The sequence below is a fragment of the Manacus vitellinus genome, unplaced genomic scaffold, assembly GCF_001715985.3.
Source record: "Manacus vitellinus isolate BGI_N305 unplaced genomic scaffold, ASM171598v3 scaffold_3_pilon, whole genome shotgun sequence".
In the NCBI taxonomy this organism is placed as follows: Eukaryota; Metazoa; Chordata; class Aves; order Passeriformes; family Pipridae; genus Manacus; species Manacus vitellinus.
The window spans coordinates 1,828,020-1,854,615 of record NW_021940535.1 but is presented as its reverse complement, the minus strand read 5'-3'; the positions used below and the strand labels follow the sequence as shown (position 1 = coordinate 1,854,615).

At 37.7% G+C, this 26,596-nt stretch overlaps 1 protein-coding gene across 1 annotated transcript in view; it reads right to left on the bottom strand.

Annotated features, from left to right (window-relative positions):
- Nucleotides 1–675: 675 nt before the first annotated feature.
- Nucleotides 676–26,596, bottom strand: part of CDK13 (cyclin dependent kinase 13) — a 48,907-nt gene continuing 22,986 nt past the window's right edge. Inside the window, exons 7-15 of the mRNA XM_029961739.1 lie at nt 20,385–20,574; nt 17,874–17,930; nt 15,118–15,219; nt 14,922–14,999; nt 12,807–12,923; nt 11,736–11,867; nt 9,124–9,329; nt 6,914–7,480; nt 676–5,811 (exon numbers count right to left, since the gene is read on the bottom strand). Coding sequence (XP_029817599.1) covers nt 4,955–5,811; nt 6,914–7,480; nt 9,124–9,329; nt 11,736–11,867; nt 12,807–12,923; nt 14,922–14,999; nt 15,118–15,219; nt 17,874–17,930; nt 20,385–20,574 — 2,306 coding nt within the window. The 3' untranslated portion in view covers nt 676–4,954. The remainder of the gene's footprint in view (nt 5,812–6,913; nt 7,481–9,123; nt 9,330–11,735; nt 11,868–12,806; nt 12,924–14,921; nt 15,000–15,117; nt 15,220–17,873; nt 17,931–20,384; nt 20,575–26,596) is intronic.

Below are 26,596 nucleotides of genomic sequence, written 5' to 3'. Positions count from 1 at the left end.
TTCCAACTGAACTCTCAGTCCCATGTTCTGACTTTTATCAACGACAAGAGATGAAGCAGCAGTCTATCCAACCTGGAGAACTGAAGATAGCAGCAAGTGCCATGTTTTTGTATGGAACTTCATTGAAAAATGCAAACAGTTTCATTAGATTAAGTGGTACAGTAGGAAGAAGCAAAAGAAGCCTCAGGCATTGAAAGCACAGTTGCTTAAGCCAGGCTCAATTTACAGTGTCTAACCAGTGACTGAAAATACCTGGCTCTTTGGGATTGATTTCCTGTTACTTCTAACACACCCCACCCCCCCATCCTCTTTAAATAGACTGTGGTGGGGAATATTAATTGCAGCTCTGCTTGGACACTGCCAAGAAAACATGTAAAGTTATACATAGCCCACCATTCTGAGAAGTTCCCAGGTGCTGGAACTGGCTTCTCACCACTGGAGAAGGCCACGTCCCACACCTGTGTCCCAGCACACTGCCAGCTTTTGCTGCATGACCAGTGCTGGGTGGGATGCTCCGCTGCACCCTGGAAACAGTACTGGAGCAGCAAAGATTTTTTCTTAAATAACTTAATGAATTTCAACACACTGAAAATTATTTTCATCTGGGTACTAAAAAAAAGTTTCTCAGTGTTCTTTTGAAATGCTTTTTGATAACTAGAGAGGGAAAACAAAGACTTCAAGTTTTCGTGTATTTTATTTACAGGCCACACAATACATTTTATATACAAATGGCTTAAAATAACAAAGAGTAAGCAAGCTGAAGCATAACAATTTGTTTTAAATTAGGTTGTCTTGAAATAACTCCTGCAATAAAGTATTCTTCACCCTGATAAGCACGTTAATTCAATTTTAAGTCAACCCAAGGTCATTCCATTTTTAAATACAAATTCAAAACAATTTTCTGGCAATTCCTTAATTTCGTGACACACTTCTGCAAATGTAGAACATCCCAAAACTATCAAGAAATAGCTAAAATTTTCTCATGTAAAAAACACAGTAACAGAATAGACTGGGGAGAAATGTTGTATGTAAAACACTTGCGTGTTTTAGTAATGAAAAGAAGAAATCAGGAAGTACATGTGAGATTTTCCTCTCTTGGAAACATGGTCCAAGATCTAATCTGCCTGCAGACAAGAGGTATCCTGTGTTACTTCAGTACTTTAGTTTTTACCACACAATTATCTATTAAACTCTTCCAACTGTAAACTTAACCAAAACTGAAACTGCCTCCTGCAACAAGCAAAAGGAGAAGAGCACTCAGAACTGTAAGAACTTACAACACAGCACTTATTGCCTTTGCTTCTAGAAAGCACCTTACAGTACTGTGGGATGGAGAAAATTTAACATATACCACATCTTATGGAAACATAAGAAAATATAAAGGTTTGCCATTTAAAAATTATTTTCCCAAGAAATTATATTAAAGGATACATGTATTTTTACACCTTTTCCCTAACACTGCTCCTTCTGTTCAGCATAACAACTAGCAATCCATAAAAGCTGTTTCCTTTTCCTTTGGCTGAGTTTAAGAATTATAATAGTCTAAGTGTTTTAAGTCATGGTCATAGCAGTCCAGTTGTGCTCGCTTTCTTCCTCTTGGTATGGCTAAAGACCACTTAATATAAATAATGAAGTACTTCCTACTTGATAGTCCATTATTACAGTATTTCACTATGTTTATTTAGAAATACAAACACACAACACTTACTTTTCGATGTAGTGTCCAGGTCTCTGTAGCACAGAATTGCAGCACAGAAAATATAACCCCAAAGGAATGGGGAGGGACGTAAAAAAAGCCACACCTCCACAGAAAAATAACGCAGTTTTCAGAACGTCTACTATTGCATCAAAAATGCCAGGGCCACATGATGGAAATTGCCAAACTAGCACAGACTCTCTCTGCTGAGTGGAGTTTGCTAAAAAGGTAAAATTCTGTCAAAAGCTCCTCATCATGTGTTTTAATTCAAAAGAAACGCTGACAGGTAATACACGGGTTGGGTGCAAATGATTGTGGACCTACAGTCATTAAATCCCGCCAGTTCACTGGCTGCTAACCTGCCTAGACAACTCCGGGGCCAGGGGAGCGCAGCTGCAGGAGCAATCCTCCCGCCACACCTCCTGAAGGCTGCCCTGGAGAAGCAGGGCAGAGCTCCTCAGCCACGTGCAGCTCACGCGTAGCCTCCACCGGCCCAGGAGGAAAGGCTGCCAGCAAAAGAGCCAGGAAGATCCCCTGGGTCGCAGAGACTGTAATCTCTTCAGAATTATCACATGTGGAAATACATTAACTTTCCCTCCAAATTATCCCAACACTGTTGTCCCAGGCAAATGCAGTGTTCAAAAGTCACAAGCTAATCATCATTAAACTGGGGAAAAGTCATTGTACAGTACCCATCTGCCACAGTGTGCTAGAGTTCTGTTTCTGATTCATCTGGCAGTGAAGTGTCTATTGCATCATCATCTCTCTCCTCATAGTCAGGATTGCTTGTGCTCAGGCCATGTTTCTCATGGCCAAAGACTGAAATCCATTTTGGTGGAACAATGTATCAGAGTATTGCCAGCCCATAAGGAAACTGCACTGTCATTTTACACAGGCAGTGTGTTACTCACTTCTCTGCACTAAATGAGGTGAACTAAACGAGTTAAAAAATTACCTCCAAAAGGGAAGCAGTAGGAGACTGCAAGGAAACATCTTCCTTGCATTTTTTAATTGGAAGGCAATTCATTTAGTCTTCTGAGATCTGTTTTCCATTTGAACTTACCTGCACTTCAGGCCAACTATCACCTGCAGTCACACTGCAGGTGAGTAACCCCAGAGTGCACACTTTCAGGGTAAGTAACTGCCTAAAAGCTTTGAAAGGCCTTTGCTTGATTCTGAAAAAAAAAAAAAAAGGCAGCAAGCTGTGTATCTCTGTGGGACTGGGTTTTTTAAAGATTAGTAAACAAAGAGCCTTAGCTGACACTGTCCATATCTAAACTACACTAATGATTTTTGTCTTTATAATTTCACTAGCAGAAAAATGCTACGAGGGTGTCCTTACTCAAGGAAAACTATCCAATGCACTGTCATTCACGTGAAACTTTTGCTTTTCTTAAGCACAGGCTATTCAGGTCATAAGTATTTGTTTCCGACCTGGCCACTTATATTTTCAGATCCCAGGATTTTTTTTACTGTGTCTAGTGAAGGCAACTGCCAGACTTGTAGGGACACTGTAGGTAGCAGGACGCTCTCTCTGATCCCCATTTGCCAGATCCTCAAACACTACGTAGTTAGCGAAGTGAGTTTCTCCACGCTCCACAGGGTGGGATTTAGCCATATAGGAACCAGGATTTTCAATCAAGACAAAACACCAACAGCTTTGGCTTCTACTCTGAAAATCCAAAAAGTCACTGACAAGACTACGTTTGTAATAGTGTAAGTAGAAATTTTACTTTTTTTTAAAAAGTAATATTTAAACACTCAGTTACATAAGGTACCGATTTGTCAACTGGATAATCAGTTGGAAAATTGTTTCCAATATGGGCTTCAAAACATTCTTTTACGTACAGGCAAAATATAACCATACCTCCTCTCTGCAGGAGAGAGACCACTTGTCAAAGGAAGGAAAAAAACATGCTGGAAGTTGTAATTAGTATGAGGAGTGGCTCTTGATAAGAGTTTTAACTATAATAATTTTATCAGTTGTTCAGAGAGACTCAATTCCAATATTAAAATGTTCCGTGGAATAGCAGATATAAAAATCAATTAATTGGCACAATTACAAGTTTACAGAGAATTAGAACTAATGTCAAACGTTTTGCTGTTGCTTTAAATACTGGTCATTTTTCCTTTGGTTACTTTCTACAATGACGTACTTGTGGTAAAAAGACAAGAATGTCAGCTTTTCACACAAAGTAAAGTAATTACTGCTATTGACATTTAAGAGAAAAAACTATTTTATCACTTGGTAAGGACATATGAAGTAGAGTTTATTTGGCAGAGGAACTAAAACACTTATAACAACTCCAAGAGGGAGCTGAGGAAAAACTACACTCTTCATTCTTCTCCTCACTTTTTATGTTTCTCATGAAGTTCAATTTGGAAATTACGATTTCACCAAGGTAAGATCAGGTCTCTAAGTAACTGGCCCATGTAAAGTAAACAGCACAAGGTTATGACCTATTTGAGTTTCTTATTATTATCTGAATTCTCTTGTTAACTACCTAGGTTTAGGCATTATGTTCATACTGATCTATAAAGTACTTCCAAATTTTTGCAGACCTTAAGCTTACATGTTAAGGCACTTACCATTCAAGTAAAACAGTTTTTATATAAACAAGCCTGGGAGATGGACATTTTACCAGAACATCCATTCTTTTTTTTTCTTGAAAGAAAAAAAAAAAACATTGACCAAATATTTATAAAATTTTGCATCGAGAGAAAGGTTGTGTTTTATTATCTGAAATGAGCACAAAGTACACCTTCCACAATAACACTGAAAGCAGTGCAAAGACTGACAGTGACCTTTGACTAAAGGTAGTTCTGTAAAAAGAAAAATACCAAATAAATCAGTGCCCTGCTTTGATTGTTGTAAAATTTCCTCTTTTTTTACATAAAAGTTGGTCCAAACTTACAAAAAAAGCACAAATGTGCATAGTTCAGAAGATCTGAAAGAGTGCCATAAAAAGCTGATGTCCCTAAATTTAGCATCCACTTAAAACTGCCAAAATACAAAATAAAATTCAGAACTAGAGTTTGTGAACATGTACAATCAATTTATCTAGTTTTCAGACAGCATGAGTTGTAAGCATTTTTTAATTTTTCCTACTGTATGCAAGACCCTTTTCCACATAAAAATAAAGCTGTTGAATTAACATTATTCAAGTCTGTTGAATTGCTGCTTTAAACTGCAGCTAAAGGGGGGGGAAAAAAAAGTTTTTCCAGATAAAAATGGTGTGCCTGAGGAAAAACAGATACTCAATATGGTAATCCTCTGCCTCGCCCTCTCACTGCAGATGTGCTAATGTGTCCCCTGTATCCTTGAGAATAGCCAGGTCCTTGGGCAGGAGAAGTCCAAGTCTGTCCATGCATGTGGCTGATGCCACTGGGGTTTTCCTGCAAATTACTTCCATAGCTATAGTTGTGCATCTTTGAGGGCAAAGAGTGCGTACTCTCTGGCCCTGTGGAGGCATCACTGCTGCTCCCCAAAACTGGGATTGGGCCGTGGCTGTATTCAAACCTATGGTCTTTATCTCCACTAAATAGCATGGGGCCAGTGTTGAGGTAAATGTCTCCATAACCAGTTACTGAGCTGGGAAAGGATTCTGAAAAGGCTGATGGAGGAGGGGCAGCACCAGAGTGAGATGAAGCAGTACTGTAGTTATCCAAAGACTGAATATCTGAGTTTCCAAGGAAACTCCTCCTTTCTAATACTCCTGATGATCCACTTCCTATTCCATCGCTACTGCTGTAACAGGCAGATGAAAAAGACGATGATCCAAAGTTATCCTTGTAGTCTGGGCCTGTAACATAGGAGTCTCTAGCCTGATAATCCACACTCGTTTGTACTGGCTCCTCTGTTGTCGCCTGAGCTTGATGCTGAGCAAGCAGCTGCAGAAGAGCTGCTTTCACTCCTGCATGAGGATCTGTTCCTGAAGAGTTAGTTATAGGCAAATGCTGATTCTCTGTCCGATAATCAAGGTCTTCATCAGTGAGAGGCGGAGGCTCTGGTGGCTCGGGGGGACGCTGATCTGGAGGCAGGATCCGAGGGCGCTCCTGTTCGGGGGTTCGGTTTAGAAGCCTCATCTCAGACTGCCTAACCAAATCCTCTTGACCTATGAAGATGAAAAAGAAAAGCTTTGGAATAAAAACACACAGTAACAGTATCAGAAAGGAAAGGACTTTCCTGCAAAAACAGAGGTTTGTTACTTCAATTCCCATTAACTTATTAGTTAAATTTATCAGTAGTTATACAAATTATTTTGGAGAACAAAATTTGGCAACAGCTCATTTGCCTCAGGAGCATGATGCAGATTTCTCCTTCAAGTAAGATTACCAGCAAGCAGTTAAAGAAAAATAGTAAGAGTTCCCTAAAAACACCCCACCAAAACCAAATAACCGAAACGAAACTCAAGCAACATGTAAACACTAGAAAATTCAAAGAGGGATCAGGAAAGATTCACAAATAGGATAAAAGTCTCAAGGGACAAAAGGCCACCCTATCAAGGAACAGCAAAGCTCTAGGTTTAAAAAAAATCATGAACAAAAAAGCATACCACTCAAAAAAAAAAAAAACCAAAAACCAAAAACCCTCAGAAAAGAGTCCCAAAGCACTTTAGAATATTTCTTTCAACAGCTGCAAACCACAAAGCAATACATACACCACCATATAACAGAAACTGAAATAGCAATCCAAAAAGATGAACAGAGCTCTAAACAGTGAGAAGGGTATGGAAGCCTCGACTGTACTCCAATGGAAACCTTTACCCATGTGTGCAACAGTTGCAAATAGCCACTTATAGAATTTGACAGTAAGCAATTGCTCTAGTCAGCATTGAAACCCCAAAATAAAATATCCTCTCATCAAAATATGCTTTACCTAAACACACAGTCAAAACTGGCAAATTCCATTCATGCATCTGCTAGAGAAGACTGTCTTCTCTACCACACACACCACTAAGAAAACCCCAGCCCCCCAGAATTTCATCACTAATACTTGTGTACCTCTTAGCGTGGGGAACATTGTTTGCTCTGTCTGCATGGTACCTGTTACGCTAAGACACAAATTCTATGATCCAGACATAAAACGTGACAAAATCAATTTTATCTCCAATACTCACACAGATTCATATGGCAAACGTGTTAATTCTCTACCCCAAACTATTACACCTCCAGTGCTTAAAGTATTTGCTGGTTAGGAATAAAGGCCTTCAGTACCTGCAGACATATATAATGATTTGATCAGATGTGGGTAGCCAGGTGCTGGAGATTCCACGTCGTCCCGGCTGACAGATGCAGGAGTGGAGGGCTCTGGAGGCTGCCTGAGTTGTAATGACATTTCATTTCCTGATCCGTTTTCCTTCTCCTCCAACACAAAATCTTTTTGTTTTGTTTGCTGAGCCTTTATTAACTGAGACAACAGAACAGCAAATGCACTCTGCACAGCTGCCTGGGCAGCATCAGTCTCAACTTTAGGTTGGCCCAGCTGCGCAGGTGGCACAGGAGGCTGGGTGACGATCTGCTGTTTTAGAGGCTCCTGCTCTGGCGGGGGTGGCGGAGGCGGCGGCGGCTGCTGCTGCTGCTGCTGTTCTGACTGTTTTTCACCTGCTGACAAAATTCCAGCAGGAAGATTTATTTTATTTAGTTGCTGCTGAGTCTCTGGGTTTACCTTAATATTCAATACTTGGGCAAACTGTGCCAAACTAACACTTGTTTTAGACTGTAGCAGGTTTAGCAGGATTGCCACTTCATTCTGGTTTAACTGCTGTCCAGTGCTTGTTTTCGCTAAAGACAAAAAAGGTGTTTTTAAGTATTATTTAGAACTTGCATAATTCAGAAACTCAAAAGAAGACTAATCTAGCATAGCTGACACAACAGGCAAAGCATGGGTTTGGACAACATAGAAATGGAATGCTTTTACACATTAACTGCCTTTGAGGGAGTATCTAGAGGAAATGGAATAGTAAGATCCAATATAAAGAAACTGACTTCCATGAGGTGCACACATGCACTTGGACAGATGGAAAAACATCAAGCTGGAGCTCAATTTTCTACAATACAACTAAGCTGGGGCCTAAGGCCACTTGCTTCAGGCAGCTGCAAGATATCCAATCCCCATAAAATTTCCTATCTTTGACATATCACATCCCTTTAAAGAGTAGCCATCTGCAAAATGCATTTCCAGTCATATTCTGGCCCATTCTAATTCAGCATCTGGGTTCTAAGACCTGCACAAGCGACCAGGATCTAGATGGCCCAGGAGCTCAGGGTATAAATGCAAAAGCAAGTGCTGAGCTTTAAGGACGAGAAGTCCATCACTTAGTACCAAGAAATATATAATGAATAGAGTTTCTTCATTTAAATGGAGTTTGACACAAATAAGAGGAGATTATGATGATGCAGGGGAACATGAATAAGGAGGTTGGGATATCAAAGCAGTTTCTTAGCTTCAAACACCTGTTGTGGTGGTTTATTTTGAAAGAAGTGAAGCAGCATAGATTTAAACAATAAAGTATTATCGAAATGACCATTTTCTATATATCTTGGCACAGATTATTTGGACCTCTGCTCTACCATTAAATTAAGAGTTGATTCAAGATGGTTAGTATTAAAGAATTTTCAGGTACTATGAATGCATTAACTGCTTGTTTTTCAGCTGAACTCCTGTATCAATGCCATAGGATTTATGGTCACTTTGCACAGTCAAAAATGGTCTAAATTAATCTTGTCAGGTATCCATTTGGTGTTGTTACTCTGTATATTTCTACACAGCATAAGAGAACTATCACTAAACTGCTGACTACCTCAAATGGAGTCCATATAGTCCATTACTTTTCTCTTCTTATTATATTCATAAAACTGGTCTCAAGCAAGATACTCTGGTTAAGTTTCAGAATTAATGGCTGTGCAATCTACAGAGGTAGATACTGCATGGCTTATGAGGTTCTGGGGGTGGTTTTTGGTGTTTATTTTTTTTACAACTTGGTTCAGCCCCAACAACCTGGAAAGCTGAAGACTATCATAACATGCAGATGGATTCTGTTCCATTTGAAATGATGACTGTTCTAAACTCTGCCTTCTGATCCATTTATCAATACCAATAACACTTCTCCAATCTATGGAGATTGTGAGGAACTTTGAACAGCTACTGGCTTGTGGAATCACAAAAGAATTACAGATGAGCAAGAGCTAAAATTCTCTCAAAATACAGAGCAAGCAAGGTAGTTGCTCTGACCAGACTGAAAAATTAGGTAAAACTGAAAAGTTTCCAAAAGCAAAGGTAAATCTTTTGTAACAAAGATTTAACTTACAACACTGTTACTCCCTCAAGAATCCAGGAGACGTCAATACTCTGCAAATAACATCTAAAATTTTTAGAGGTGCAATCCAAGTAGAAGGTAATTATAAGAACTGAAAATATTACTGACCAAGTGCTACACTAGAGTTGCCCTGAGTTTTGAGTTGGGAAGAAGTTTGCATGCCTTGTGGGGTGTTGGTTCTGCTCTCATCCATGCCTAGGGATAGATCCTTCCTAGGGACTTTAGCTGCTGTTGAGTCATCAGTCATGCCCATCTGCTTCTGTCTTCTGCGTTTCTTACTCCACAGCTCATGGCAATCTTGCCACAAAGGAAGGCTGCAAAGAATGATTAGAGATAATCAGTTTTATCCCAGAACTATTTTTATTTTTTTAATCATACTGGTAAAATAAATATTTGAGTTATACATAATGTAACTTCTGAAAGATGAACATACTAGAACTCAGATATACATCAGAAAACACTCAAAAGCCAGCAAAATCTCAGACCTGCTTTTTCTGGCTGAAATCTCTTCATTGATTGCCTATTTCAGAAGCACAGGTCCTTCTAGCAGAAAAGGGGAACACGTATCTTACAATGAGAATGATATTTTCTTGAACTCCTACTTAAGAAAAGCCTAATTATATGTGTAATTCAAGACTTCAAAATCGATGCTGCACACTTGCTATGAAATACAATTCACATAGTAACAGATGACAAAGTTATCAATATGCAAGTGGTTTTTTCAAGGTCCTTCTGTCCACTGGTAAAAGTACTGCTGTCTCATTAGGTCAAATATTTGTCCACAATAACAGAGATGGCAATGTAGTATTTATAGTCTACAGCACAGCCGGCCAAAAAACACAGGGGAAAAAAAAAGAAAAACGTTGCAGAAATAAGTTGCATGAATAAATAGCACTTAACACTAGCAAAACTGAGATACTAGGAAGAACAAGGGATGTCTCGATCCTTTAAGACAGACACATGCAGAGACAAAAGTCTCCTAAGGAACTCATCGGCCACTAATTCTGTCCTTCCATTACAGTTTCCTGCAGGCAGCTCAATTTTGATTTCCTATGGAACACGAAGACCCATCCATAAATAACAGACATACTGAGACAGGCAGTAAAAACAGTGTTTTATGTTTTCCTATTACATATTAGTAACTGTCTTAGCTGTTCTGTCACCCAGGAACATAGAAAAATTAGGTGACAGATGACAAGAGACACTGGAAAGGCAACTATGACAACTGCTTTACTCGCTCTCTCCACACAGCAGGTCAAAGACCTGCCAAGTATTTTCTGAAAAACAAATGGAAGCAAGCAAGAACTCATTGCGAGAAGTATCCTACCATCCCTGCAATCAGCGCTGTCACTTTCTTTGAATGAACAGCTGCTTCTTCCCAAAAGAGAACTTCAGTCTTTCAAGAGAACAGTCAACACTTTCCTGTGCACGCTGTCAGAAGTGACTGTAGTTCTTCTTAATTTTTAAAAGGACACCAATGACTAGTTTGTTTTGAATTACCATATATCAGCTTCTAGAATGGATGCATTACCACATCCCTGAAGAATAAAAATTCTTCCCATTCACTTACTTTAAAATGCACATAAAGCAACATTCTGTACAAGTGGTTCTGAGACTCAGCAAACAGCCTAAGATGGCTAATTTCTGATTTTCACACAGTGATATAGTCATATTCAGGCAATGAAACCTCTTAGCATCACGTTTCAGGAGCATTAGTAGCATTTGCCCAGAGAGGCTGTGAAGTCTCACTGGAGATATTCAAGAACCACCTGGACATAATTCTGTGTTCTAGGATGACTCTGCTTGAGCAGGGAGGTTGGACCATATGACCCACTATGATCCCTTCCAACCTTACCCATTCTATGATTCTGTGTAACAACCATGTGTATGTAACAGGTAAGTCTTGAAAGAGTTTTAATAAAATCCTTAGATAAAATGCAAACGTTTTTTCCAGTTGGTAACTAATTAAAAAGAAATCAGTACAGGCTGCCTTGAAGGTTCAATTTACTCAAACAATAGTGAACGTTCTATGTTCTGACAGCTATCTTGAGGAAAGAATTGAGACCTGCAGATTCTGTAATACATCCTCATTGTTTTCCTCAGGGCCTGTTTCAGTAAGATTTGTACTGATTAAAATGATGATTAGGTCACTGCCAAAATCCTACTGGACACTGCAGTACATTGCCCTCAGAGAAACTGACAGGAAAAATCCTGCACAAAGTATTTCATTTTTCCTGCCTGTGAAACCAAGAATCTGGCTTAGGAAACAATTTATGGTATTTCACTTTAACTCTCAGGTACCTTTGTAGAATTCTATACCCAGTGTCATTCTACCATCAAAGAAGGCAATTCAGATTCATGGAGGACTTCAAAACCCTTGGAAAAAGTAGACACCGATAAACAGAGATAAAAGGGGAATGATGTTTTCTAAACATTAGAAACATTCACAGAAGAGTATTTTCTTTAAAGGAAGTAACTCAGTAACTAGTTCTAAGAATGACAAATGAAACTTCTCAGATGCCCACAAGCACAGCTATCACAGTGTAAGAGTCACTCAGCAGCACAACCATTCTACTGCAGAATCACCATTCAACAACTGTATATACCAATGTTTTTGTTCTGTCACCATCTAATTTAACTGAAACATAATAAGCTTAATGAAATCAGTGCACATTCCCATTCCATAGAGGCAAGGACCATTACCAGTGCAAATGACTTACTCTGGAGGAGGCATTTTAGATGGTTCCACATCTCGCAGAAATTCACACTGAAGAGCCTGTTCAGCTGTGCAGCGTTTGCTGGGATCCAGAGCAAGCATATAATCGAATAAATCTAATGCAGCTGGTGGGATGCTACAAAAGTGCAAAATGGAGAAAAGCATTGTATTTTTACTTTGTATCATACACTTCCGCACAAAATTACAAGAAACACATCCCTTCCAAGATAACTGATCATTAACTCCTCAAATAACTTACATATTAACAAAATCCACTCACAACCTGAGCATGGTAGCAAGAAGCAGAAATAAACTTCGCCTTTTACTACCTGTGTAACCATATAACCATATAACATAAGCTTTCTTTGCTTTGTGTTGTTTAATTGTTTAAACGTTGTCCTTACATAAAAACACCCCAAAGCTTTTAAGCCAAGACTGTGTTACTGTCCACTTTGGAATTTAGCACCCAAGGAGTTGCACTTCTGATTGGTCCACGGATAATAATTTTATTGCTTTAAAGATATTAGTTTCATTAGTATGAACAGATGATGCATTTCTCCAGAAACCCACAGTACCTGAAGGAGGGGAACAAACCCTTTAAAACAAGCTTACAGCTGTTTTCCATAACTTTCACTTGTGATATTTGCACAAAACTAGTCCAGTGGTAGTACTTTAGAACATATAGTTCAGATAACTTCTCTGTGTTGAATGATTTATGACCCAAAAGACTGTAATGTTAACCAGATCGCATATTCAGCTGTAGCCAGTTATACTAATAAATAACAATCAAGTTTTTTGGACAGGGCAACAAGCAGGTGTACCAATCATGGAAAACAAATGTTTCCTTAGGTGAAAGCTGACAGGTGCCTGAAATTTTAGGGCCTTCTTTTCTCTTCTTCGAGTTCCTATTAAATAAGGGTTAATACAAGCTCTGTGGGTATCATGGGAAGGACAAGAACCTAAAGACATTTTTGCTTTACACTTAATCTATGCTCATTCTCTGGAAAATACTCCATAAAGTCTCCAGGAAAACTTAATGCTATTACAGTTGGCTAAATTAATTCTTCATCCTTACAAAGCAAACTCTTCTCTCAGTTTTCGACGATACTGCTTCTTTGGTTTCATTGTGTTGAAATAAGCTAATTTTATAACATCAGGCCACACTGCTGGACAAGGACTCCCGCAAATTCGGCTGTACCAAAAAGAAGGGAAAAAAGGGTATGAGATCCAAACCCACAAATGAACACAGCTGTCATTTTATTCTTGCATGTACAGTGAAAACCAAAATAATTTCCAATTTTAATGCTCAGGTTATTTTTAGCTAAAATTTCTCTACTGTCAAATGCTTAACACATTAAATAATGGAGAACTGTCTACAAAGGGTAATCACCCCGCCCAAACTAAACTTACTGTTTCTGCCTCAGCCCAGCCCACACATCCTTCACTATGTCTGAACAGGACTCTGTGTATTTGACTTGAACTGGATAACCCATGGTTCGAATAACTTTTATGTCCTTAGCTCCCAATGCCACAGATGATATACCAAATGGCTGAAAACCCACTTTTCACTGAGAATTTATTTAACACTGAACACATAAAGGGAAAAAAAAAATCTCAGTAAGGCCTCAAGGCAGAAGCAAGATTTGACCACTAGAAAACATCTGTATTTTTTACTTCAGTTATGAGTTTTATGTGTCAAGCCTCATTTATCTCCACAAACAGAGTTGCCCACAGTCTTACTCTTACCGCTCCATCCCCACCCATTTTATCCAACAAAGGATGGCTAAGCACAGATTGATCAACATCACACTTCTGAGCAGAAGAACTAAGGCGGCATTTTCATACACTCAAGGCTTTAAACTCTGATGCAGGCAATCGTAAAAGGACATTTTGCAAATACATTTCCCTAGTTCAGCCCTCCTATTTATCAGATTTAAACCGTTAGAGAACTGATGATCTATTAGACACGCCTCAAATGCTATGCAAACCAATCTGACTTTACACTGTTTGGGGTATGTAATTTTCAGGAGGGAAAAGAAAAATAACACATCTATCTCTTCCTATGAAATTTTACTTCAGCTCTACCTTTGAACATCAAAGTAAATGCATAGCAGCAATAAAGAGGAAAAATGCAGATGCTTCCAGCAGAAGGGAACCACAAAGTTTTAGTTTTCTGTACCAGAGGTACAACACAAAGAAAAAACCCCCTCAAATGACTCATTGTAACATTCTTCAATGCCATCTAGTGCTCAAAAGCAAAATTTCCCCAAGTTAGGAGTTTAACTCTCCTTACACCGAAAATGACCACTGATATGCTCTGCACCTCCTAAAAAACTTAATTTGTCCAGGCTGGCTAATAACACTTTACACAGAAACATGCTACTGTTCAATCTGTTTTGAAAAACATTTCAATATATAACTTTGTAATATTTTTTATTAAGTTAATTTTTAAAATAATGTGGAACATTTACTGTTCAGGTTCTGTAAGTTCCGTAGAACTTTTCCCCTTGTTTCTAGGAAAAAGACCTCTCCCTGTTTATAAGATCAATTATGATATCAGAATCGAGCAATTTTTACTTGCTGAAAGAAGGGAAAGAAAAAAGATGCTCTGGTTCCACTGAGTTAAATACCTATCATTCTGTGATTTATTGAGAACAAGGAAAGGAACAAAATTTTTACCTCCATCAAGTGTTTGTAAGGGAACAGAAATATTTCCACAAAAATAATAAAGCCCAGGTGCGTATGTGGTAGGCTTGAAACAAGAACTCAAGGCCAGCAGCATGCCAAGTACCTACTCCTCTCAAATACCACTTGTCCTTATTATTGTCCATGTTCTTATTTTGATTTGCTGCAAGGAAGTTGCAACATCATCTTAAAAAATAATGGGCATTTTGATTACTCTCTCTTTACAATTTCAGTAACAGGCAATTCCAGCCGTTCTACAAAAAACCCTCTTACTAATCAACTGTACATTGCTAGGAGCATAGAATACTCACAAAAAAAACCCTTTCTCCACGTCTGTGCAAAAGCCATTTGCTTTACACACCCTTCAGAACCTCTAACATCTCACTCAGGGCAATAACTTGAGTACTGGAGAACACTCACAGTGCATTATCTCCGATTTTAACACCAACAAAAGAAACCTGTCAGTTTATGAGGCACCTACTATGAGTCAGTGCTTGCAAGTTACCTTATAAGTTCCAGCTGTGCAAGTTCTTGATTTGCTTGAAATATTGGCTTTTTTGTAAAAAGTTCACCCAGGATGCAGCTGTAAAACAGTTTTGCATAATTCCATCATTATGGCTTTTAATATAGATTGATAGAAACATTTAAGATCTATTTTTGGCTTGTTTTTGTCCTTGCTACACTTCTGTCCAAACTCTTACCCACAGCTCCAAACATCGATAGCTGGTGTGTATCTTTCTTCTCCAAGCAGAAGTTCAGGGGGCCGATACCATAACGTAATAACTTTGTTGGTATATGGTCGGCTGTTGGGGGGAGGAAAAAGAGAGAACTATCATTTTACTACCATCTCACCTCTGAAAAAGTGATACCTTAAGGACTTTGTGATGCTGTACAATCTTCCACTCTTAATTTTAGTCCTGCAAAACAGTAACTGCACAAAGGCAAATGCAACTGTTTGACCAAGGCTATCAAAGGCCAGATTGAAAATATAAGTAATAACCACACAGCCATCTCGATGCTATGTGAATCCTGTATCTCAATTACTATTCAGAGAGCAACACTATATTTACACTGCTAGTCAGGACCAGGACTACATGCTTGGATAAAACCAATAATTTCCAGGCAAATATTGATTATTAGCATACTGAATATAAGACCTCTACAAACATTTTAAAAAGAAGAAAAAAGTCACTTTCCCCTCTTTAAGTAGGAGCAAAAGAGATACAAAGCCTTTTTCTGGAACTATATCCTTCAACAATTTTGATTCCAAAGCCTGGAATGCTTCCAATATCTTCCTATATTTCACAACATCTTTAATTCTCTACAGCTCTAACCAGAAGTTCCGGTCACTGGGAATAATCCTTTCTACCCTCCCACTAAAGGAAGGGTTTCCACTATCTTAGACACACATTTTTTATGTGCACAGGCTGAGATACAGTATCAACAGTCCAGAATGGAAAGCAGAAAACAGATGTTCAATTTTAGGTTTTGTTTCAGCAAGGGTGTTTTAAAAGTGAACCCAGAATTCTTTCAGTTTTAATAATTCACTCTTACTAACATCAAGTAACTCCAAACAGAAAGCACAGTAATATTAATTGTGGAGTATGAACGACCATAGAAGAAAGTCCAACAAGCTCTTACAACATACTCAGTCATACAGGTATCATTTCTCCAAAATCATCTGAGTATTTTTTTCATTAACAAACTCCACAATTCATTTTAAAAATGTAGCATGTTTTTGGAAACAATCCCATCATTTATCATATTTATCTCTGAAGCAAGCATTCCTCTATGAAATGTTTACATGGTATGGACTTTCTCTACAGACACACTGCTCATATATATTAGTATATGGTGCTCTTTATTTGAACAGATGTCTTCTCATGCAATCTGTCGTATCTCCTACTCCAAACATGTTTAATTCCACCAGAATAACACTTAAAGGAGCACAACTACAACAACCAATGGGAATTTATTTAAATTTTTATTTCCTCCCTGTTATGCTACTACTAAATTCTGTACCCTTTTAAACAGTATTAAATTCCAAACAATAGGAAACCAAATGCAAAATACATGAATTTAAAGTAGCAGCTATTATACACTTGTTGGTATACATTAATTATGTCTGTTACTGCAGGTCAGAAACTACTTAGGAGGGAAATGAATTACAAAAGAATTGTCAAAAATCTACTAATGAAATTCTAGTTATCCTCCCAAGTTCAACTGGCAATTCTATTAGCTAGCTTAATTACATTTTAATCTTGGTTTCATTTATGCGTAATGGTGTAATATTGTTGTTTGATGCACAGTAAAACCTGTTATTTGCACTATAAAGATGCTGAATTTTCAAATCCTAATTATCAGCGAGTTTTACAAGCAAAATGTAAATTCATTTAAAAACAGACATTAAAAAAAACAAAACATAGTAAACCAAAGGAAAAAAACCAAACCATTAGGTCAATTTGGTGCATGTTAAAACAAGAAGATAGGATAACATCAAACCTTTTATTATAAGTACATCCAAACTCAAAAATAATTAGGCAGCAACTGTTTAAGATGATCGTACCCTGCTCCTATACTGAACAGTTTTCATAACTGTACTTAAGCATATTTTCCTGAAATGACAGCTCAGAATACAGTGAAACTAAGGCTATCAGGTTCATGAACAAGCCAAGAGCTCTGTGAGAAAACAATAAACCCATAAAGCTAACATAATTGATATTATTTCCCAAATTAGCATGCAGAAATCAAAGCAAGCTGAGGTATCCAACCACCTCATGTACATACTAGTGTAGTGAACATTCAGCTTGAATTTTGAAAACTCAGTTCCACATGAGAAATACATTACAAAGTAAATACAGAAGTTCTTAATCATAAGAAACTGTGCACCTGTTTCCTGGAGTATGAGTATAATGAAGCCAAGCACAACAGAAGCACAAGTCACAGGAAGTTTCAGGATAACTTTTATTTAAACTTGTATCTCTGTTTCCAGCAGATTCAACGTCACTGACTGCCTAAGGAGTACAATGAACCTCTTCAAATGTAAGGTTACATCTCACACAAAAGTAATGCTCATTGAATAGGGAACAGTATTACTACTTTGTGCCAGCAAAAAAAAAAATTTGCTTTCCCTAAATAAAGTCTTCAGTATATCAACAGAAAAAATATACTTTAGGTTTACAGGACCAGAAACCTAGGACTGTAACTCTTAATTTCCAATCAATATATGACCACTCTCTGCAGTTATTTATCCAGAACACCTGGAAAAGCAATACACTTGCAAAAAGACTTTTGTGGTTTTATGCAGTGCAAGACAACGTGCACTTCTTTAAATTTCCTAAGCTATTACAATACAATAAGATTTCCTCTAAACAAAACAGTCTTCTGGCGCCCATAGTAGAGTTATGCAGAAAGATTAAACTTCTGAATTCTTTTTCACAGTGTAATTGTATCTTACCTTTCTTCAGAGTTGTACAGCCGAGCAAGCCCAAAATCCGCAAGCTTTATCTGCCCTCTGGTGGAAAAAGCAAAGAATTATTTAGTGGTTAATCCTGTTGAGATTTCCTCCCCCAAATCAGGTAAAGTTTAAGACTGCAAGTGATCTTCACCAAACCACATTAACAAAGAGGCAATGCCTTGCAATCTGTGCGTTTCTTCAGTAAACAAATACACTAACACACTGAATAGCAAAGACAAGTAAGCAAAATTAGGTATGCTCATCAAATGGCATTTACATCACTGAATGTTAGTAAAAATTTAGGTGTATTCCAGTCAGTAAATCTGCAGAAAAAAAACAGAGGGAGGAAACTGCTATTTTCTCATGGCTTACTGCTATGCTAGCATGAGCATTTGTACAACATGAGCATTTGTAGGTCCTTCTAGGAAGCCATAAAGTCCTGTTCTGCTCTTGTACAGTTTAAATACAGCCATAAAATCAGGGTGACTGACAAGATAAGGGCTTCTATTTTTGCCAACAGCCAACCTGCTGAATGACACAACCCCTAACCCATTCCTGAGTTTTCCCATATACGAGGGGAAGGGTAGAAGATACAGAGCTCTTGCCTGGCAGTTCCCACAGCTAAAAGGCACTGCTCAATGACCAGAACCCCCCTGCAAAGTCTGGGTGATTTAAACAGAAAGCTATCTGCGAGCTTCTCTAATACATTCTAAATGAATGTTGGACTGTTATACTTGAGTTTGCTTTTCAATACTGATGAGTTTTTATAATTCCCATTACTTCCAAATACATATTATTTTATCAAATTAGGGTAAGACTTGCTGACGTGCATAAGAATGACAATTTTGGGATAATAAAATATACATTACAGTTTCCATCCACCTTTTTCCTCAGATGTATACTCAGATTTGCTGTAACACTTGAAGAACCCCCATAAACAAAGAAATGTTCCCCTCAAATATATATGCTTATTCCTCAGAGAAGCTATTTGTGGAAGATGAATGTCTTTGCTCAAAAATTTGTTGAAGTTGCATATCTAAAAAATACATAATCCACGTGTTTGGCTTCAGGCTGTAACTAGTAATGCAATTTTAGAAACACTGGCTTAAAATTATTCAGATCAACTATTGAATTTTGTTTCTACCAGTGGAAAAATCTAAAGATGCTCAGAAAATATCCTCAGGGGAAAAAAACCCAAAACTCTGTATCCTGGACTGGAGGGAGCACAGTACAATACCAAGCTCCTCCTCTAACATAATTCACTCTTCTCCACTGTCAGGTTACACCTCAGCTTCTGAGTTCCCAAAGGTGCACAAACCCTGGAGATTAGCAGGCAATAAGATTAGGTGTACAGGCACAATGAGTGATGGGGAGGAACATGTACATCTGTTCAAAAGTCTGTATCATAATCTGGCAAGACTGTGCTAAAATCCAGAGTTGAAAATAATCTAATATTAGTCTGTTCTATGGGAAAAAGGAGGGGAAAATGGAAAATTTAATTTGGAGAAAGCTGGGAAAAAACTAGGGTCCTACCAAAAGAGATCCATTTTGCCCAGTATTTCATCTCCAACAGCAGCAGTATATTTTTAGGGAGAACACATGAACCCACTCCCTTTAGGGCTCATCTTCTTTTTACTTAACCACCACCCACAATCATTGTGCTAAGGATGGTAAAACAGGTCCCTGTCCATTCTTATTACCAGGTCCTAATGATCCTATCCCTTGAATGTGTCTCATCTTTTTGAAACTCCTGACACTACCCAGAAAACCTCCTGTGACAACAAATCCCAGAAGCTGACTGACTACCTGCTCTGTAACGACACTCTTTTTTGCTCTTATAAACCTTGGTCTTATAGTTGCTTCCTGGATTTAGTACTGCAGGGTTTGATGTACAACAGTTTGTAAAAAAGTTGTCCACTACCTTCACACCGGCCTTTTATTTGCTGCTGCTGCACACCAAAAGCAGCAAGGTTAGTAATAAGATTTGTAATTACAAGGTGTTAAAGTAGTAAGAAACAAATCCTTCTCCCCATTTGATTGTAGTTACAATTGTAAACCCAAGGTACATTTGAACACGCCTGACTGAATACTTTTTAAAGCATTATCCTGACTGATGAAGATGAGGACCTCAGAATTATGTCACAAAGACCCAGCCACATTTCCATCTTGAAACGAGATGGCAAAAAGAATACATATCAAATGCTTCTGTCTTACAATTCTATTTTAATATATTTGAACTCAGATAATTTTCCCCCAATACTCTGATTTAAAAGACTCAAGTTTCAATCCTGCTATTTTAACACATATAAATTTAACACATAGTTGCAGGACCCAGTGTTAAAGCAGGAACATTACCGTATTAGTATTTTGCAATTGACTTGGAAGAAACTAGGAAATCTAAAAAATAAGTTTTGCCAATGACTCAAAGCAGGTGAACTCTGAAGATTAAAAGAAGGACTTAAAGATGTTAACAGACAATTTTTGTTATAGACTTTTAAGTAATATCCATACCTATTATTTAGAAGAATATTTGAACATTTGATATCTCTGTGCAAAAAGTTCTTCTTGTGGCAATACGCCAAGCCCTCCATCAGCTGTCTCATAAAAGATTTAATATGATTTTCATTAAAATGAACCAAACCAGATTCTAGCAGTCCCATCAAGTCATGGTCCATATATTCAAATACCAGGTAAAATGCACCTAGAAAAAGAAAGAGAAAGGGTACGAGAAACAGAGATAAAAACTGATTTAACAGCAGTCCAAAGCATTGTTGTTGCCTCCTTTTTAAAATCAGAAGTATTTTTCATGCAACTGCTCACATTTTCTTCAGTATTTATAGCTGTACCTCATGCCCAATAACAGCAGTTAAATATAGTGCAGTAAAATGTTTTCATAAAACTGCTTTTCCATGTAAACAATTGTACTAGTGAAATGTTTGTGAAAACAAATATAATGCTACCTATGGTGCTTTAATCTAGATAGACACGTACTCTCCCTATAGCTCTCAACCTCCATACATTTTATTGGAAGAAAACTGTGTTAATATTCCCTATATAAAGTTTGGGGAGAAATACAGAAACAAAATATGTACAAGCATTATTAGTTCATCTGTCATGATTCAGTGACTGATTTTTTAAAAAGATTTCTGTGTAATTGGGTCAGAAACAAGTTTGCCCTTCTCAGACTAAAAATACCTATAAGACAGGACAAAATGAGAAAGCAGAACTAAGCTATTAGTAACAACAGCTCTGCAAAGATGGAGTTCATATTTCAAGTCGCCACATAGATACATTAAGCACAAGAGAATCTGGTCTTATCTCACATCAGCATATGTAATTCCACAAATAAAGCTATTAAAGCCAAGGCTCTTTGATACATATAAGTACTCTTAAAGAGGAAAAGTGCTGACTGCTTCAGAAGCAGCAACAACCAATCTCCAGTACAACCACTCCCAGCACAATCTACATTTTAGTACTTCGTTCTTTCCCTTCTGAACTCTGGGACAGACAGGACAGTGAAGTTGCTGCAGAGCACTGGTGGCAGTGGAGAAACCACATTCAAGAGGGTCCGTCTATCTTTGCATTTTGAAAAACCTCCTCTCAAAGCCACTACTTCAAATACCTTCTGCCCAACAAGTACTCATTACAGGTTCTCACTCCTAAATAAGAAGTTTCAACTCAGAAACTGGTGAAAGTCTTGGAGCAATAACAAGAAGTCAGCTTGACAGAACACACGGCCTCATTCTAATGAACTGACTTGTTTTCTTGTATAGTAGCTGAAAAAGGAAGAAAGAATGCTAAGTCCATCTGCTATTTAACAAGCAGGAAAAAGATTACTCATGCAGTAAGTGTTTAACTTGTAATAAAGATCAGCAAAGATCAGCTAAACCACAGGATACTGCATAAGACACTCAAGAGTTCATTGTTTTTAATTTAGGTACTTTTGTCCTGCTGTATGTGATACAGAGGAAGTAAAATACTCATCATAAAATACAATAAAATACCCCTGTACAGAGGAGGTGAATCAAGCAGGTACAACAAAACCCCATCACTCCAAAAGGAGAGAAGGAAGTACTAAGAGCCATGAATAACCAAAAGTCTGCTGTGTTACTAACTGCATAACTGAGTTCACCAAGGCAGTTCACCAGTTCAGCATGGAAAAGCACAGAGGCTCCTAATCTTAGTCTTTTCAAACAAGATAGCAATCTGCTGCTAGCTCTACTTCAGTGACAACTGCTGAAGTATGAACCATGACATATTTTAAAATGCTTTGAAATAAACACTTGATATTAATGCTGCAGCGTCACAATAACCTAGATATGCCCTTCAGAGGATGTCACCTCAAAAAAACTGAATACCAGTGAATCTTGGTATCTTCTTGCTCTGGAATACAAGGGAAAGTTAATTCTGTCATGGCAGCTGGCTGCATGTGTGTACATGACAAGGAGAAAGACTGACTGCAGACCTGTTCAGTGAGAACAGCTGAACAGAGTCCTCTTATTTATATGCAAAGTAGGCTCCATGCCTTAAGCATGCTCTGCTCTGTCACTAGCTCCCAGGATTTTTTCACTGCTATTTATAACCAGCAATCACAACTGGTACCCTCATTCAAGAAGGAAAGCTGACAACAATGGAGACAATTCATAAATAAAGCAGAGTAGTACCTGGGAGACGACATACGGTTATTTATATTCTCTGCAACTCTCATTAAGAAACATACACTAGAACAGTAAAAATGCTAAATGTTCTTTCCATATAAGATCAAGAGGAAATTCACAGATCCATTACACTTGTGCATTACTACCTGTTTCCTACCCACATGCTAGACAATATTAGGATTTGATTTAAAAAGAAAAACTTAAAGTTGAATCTTCTATATTCACTCTGAGAAACTATTAAAATTAGTCTAACTTTTGCAATCTAACCATTAAAACCTGATTACTAGTATGACTCAAGCTATATTTGGAAGTGACTGTAGCTACAAAAAAGTTATCAAGCAAACTGAAATTAAACTCCTGTTAGATCATTCCTAGACAAATACAGTCCCCTTTTCTGACAGAGATCTACAGTTTCTGTCAAGAGAATAGTTAAGTTATTCCATCTGATAATTTCAAATCTCCATTGCTTTTCATCAGATTGGGGGATCTGATCCTTTTTAATAGGAAAAGAAGCTATAGTTAGTTATTCAGGAAGAAGAAACAGTCCTTGAAGACTTCACAAGTGAATAGTGCACAGGCAGAAGCACGCTTACTACAACTTAGTCGGAGTTCAAGTTTACAGCATACTTTAGTTCTATCAAAACAAATGCCACGTAAATATCCATTTCTCAAAAAAGGGAAACATAACAGGAAAAAACAATAGTTCGCTCCTTTATTAAGGCAAGACATTTGATAACTTGGAAGTTTCACTTTAAAATGACCTTTTCTTTCACACTAGCTTTGCCCGGCATCCCCATTTCTGAAAGCAGTGTCATAAAAACCTGAAGCTCTCTTAACAGTAAGGCGCACGCAATTCAAAAAAACCAAGCATTATTTATTTGACTTTAAAGTTCCTCATCTTACTGTTGTTATGTTAAAGGCCTGCACTTCCCAATAAGTAAGTACCTATGGGGTGGGAGGACGCCTAGAGTCCATTTCCATACACAAGTGCTAACACAGGAAGTATTAACAGGGGGGTGTGTCTTGGGTGCCCCATTTCCTTTGCTAATACCATGCAGCTCATCTTCTTTCCTTCATCAACTGAGATAATAGGAAACCTTAATGTCACTACATGTTGATGGAGCAGCTGAACAGGAGTAATACTGCCTAATTCTGAACATGGGATAAGAGAGAGCAGCTGAATCTCTTAGGGAGGTACACAATAAATAAAGGAGACTCACATGGATGGAAATAATCTTCACCTTACTCCTTTTGTTTGCACTTAGAAAAATTCATCTTTCTGACCATTTTGTCAGTTAAGACTGATGGGGTTCATCAAGTGAGATACCAATTTAGAATGATTAAAGGCAACACATTGCCTCCTCTTGGTCATATATTTCAAGTCATGGAGCTCCAAGAGTAGCAATTTCTTAACACAAAATGAGTGGGGTAAAGTGGTGTAAAGCTATGCATACGAAATAGGTAAAGCAATAAAATGTGGCACCAATGATCTGTAATTCTTTCCTGGAGGCCCAAAAAACCTAACAAAACATACTTTGCATTTTTGTGACACAGACAGGCTCTGGATTTGTTTTGGATTGTCATCAAAACACACAGATCCAACAAAACAGGACATTAAGTTATGCACTTGCTCCCAAAGACACAAATGCTTCAGACGGGGGGGAGCGGGGAGGGTGCAGCAGGGGAAAATGATCCAAAAGCCTCTGTTGATGACAGCTTTTAAGCAAATGTTTTCCAAATGTAATTCATAGGGAAGGCGTTTGGTATTTCTCAAAATATCTGATTAGATACACATCAGAGGAACCGGGAGACCAGAAGTGCCTTATTACATGCAAATTTTAATTTAATTCTAGTATAAATGCTTACAATTGTATCTTGAAGTGCAGAAATGCTTTAAAACAAACTCAGAATCCCTGCTTTATTCAGTGCATGGTATGTACAATGCTGAGTTGTTGCACAGGTTTTCAACATTTGTTATGTACTCACTATTCAGAATGGGGCTTTATCAGATTTTCATTTTGCTAATAAAGCCTCCTCAGCTTCTTCTACACAACACAATTTTCCCCCTTGATTGATTAAATACAATTGGATTATAGTTATTCTTCTATTCCCTTAACATTTCTCTTTCAGTACTCATGATACACTATATTGTAAGAGTTTTAAACAGGATTTTAGCAAACAGAGCTTGAAAACCAAAGAAGAAACTGTCCATTAATTCTTTGGAGTTCCTTACATTTGAATTCTTTAAAGTCCCTTAAATAGACATTTCTCTTGTCTTTCTACTCATGTTTTATTAATCTCTTTTATGATTTGCAAAACACCAAATATAGGCGTAGCCACTGAATTATTCACCTGAAGACTAAAGAAACCATTGATGCTATACTATTTTTTTTTCTTTCTTTATATTTTCACCCAATATTAAGTTTCTATTTAATTATAATGTTATTCTTGTTATTCTCCCATTGGAAAGTTTAATTGCAGTCTCCTCTTGAAGCAAATCCAACCCAAGCTCCATATATGTCCTGATATAGGCATACAGGCCAAGGGCATACAGAAGCACTGGTATTAAATACTGTCCTTGTTTCATCATATACAACACAGAAACAAGAAACCAAACAAAGAAACAAACAAAAAAAACAAAACAAAAAAAAAAACAACAACAACAACAAAAAATCTTTGATTAATCATCAGGGATTTTTCTCATTTTGCCATAGATCAAGTTGAAAAGCCACACAATCAGGTCTGCACTCATTCCGGACCAGAGTCCAGTACAGCACACACAAATGGGAAGCACCACTCAAGCAATCACACTATTCCTGATACCTTAGCCCATAGCATGAAAACTATTTGGGTAAGACATATCTATCAGCTATTTCAGGAGCAGCAAGGCAAGCTGTAGATCATTACAGGTTTCTGAAATTCTGCTCAGATTGGTTTTACCCAGCTTCCTAGGAAACCCCAACAAAGCTAGCTAAGTAGAGAAGAAGCTCTACAGAGAAGCACTCTCTGATGACTACAGGATTGCTGTCACAGACTCCTTCCAAACCATAAGCTTTCAGACTAAGTACTCCTTGACAGCTCTGGGAAAGCAACTTGCTAGTCATATGACAATGTACTACAGAGTTTGTGTCCTCACGTACTACAGTACTGTCAAGATAAATATCAACTTCATGCCTAAAAAGTTTGCTAATTTGTGTTGCAAATCAATTCAAAATTTAATCTACAGAAACACACAAAATCTAAACAGATAATTTACACTTACACATACAAAAAAACAAACCCAAAAAAATCCAAAACAACAACAAAGAAACAAGCCGCAGTGTTAACCAGATCTGTTATTACTGGTCTCCATGCAAAGTTTTATATCCTTCCTCAGGTTAGCAAAAATGCCTATTCCAGTCAGAAGGATGAAGGGATGTCAGTCAGCACACCTACTGTGTTTACATTCACAGCAAGAAAAACTAAGTCAGGCACTTTCCATTTGTTTAGTAAAAAGAGATCATGGCAATCCCATAGCTAGACTGTTGAGTACTTGCAAACAGCTTCCAGCTGACAAAGAGGCAACTGGGAACTGAAGGACCATCTCAGGTACCCAAAGAAAAAAAAAAAGACATCAAAATCAGATAAATGACAGACTCATTGAGGAAAGAAATCAGAGCTGACAAAAGCCCAGAATAAGAAGGGCGTTTTTTCCAATGATTCACTTTATATGAAATAAAGTGACTCAAGTAACTTAAATCATGAGGTGTATAGATTTGAATACATCTAGGAAATACACTTAGATTTTTGTTTTCAACTTCTGTTTTCTTCAATTAGTGTTGCAAGGGAATGTCATACAGATTTTCTCAGACAAAACAAAGAAAACCACTGAGACAAGATGAAGAGTTTCTGCAAAGTACAACCCTCCTGCTCCAAACTCTGCTCCAAAAGGATGTGAACTGAAGTTCATAAATTTGAACTTCAAATAATTTGGACTATCATGAAGCAAACAAAAAGGAAAAGTGAAGCAAAGTTTAGGTGCCAGCAAACTTGGCTGTAAGTTCCAACAGTGTCAGACTGTTTCTG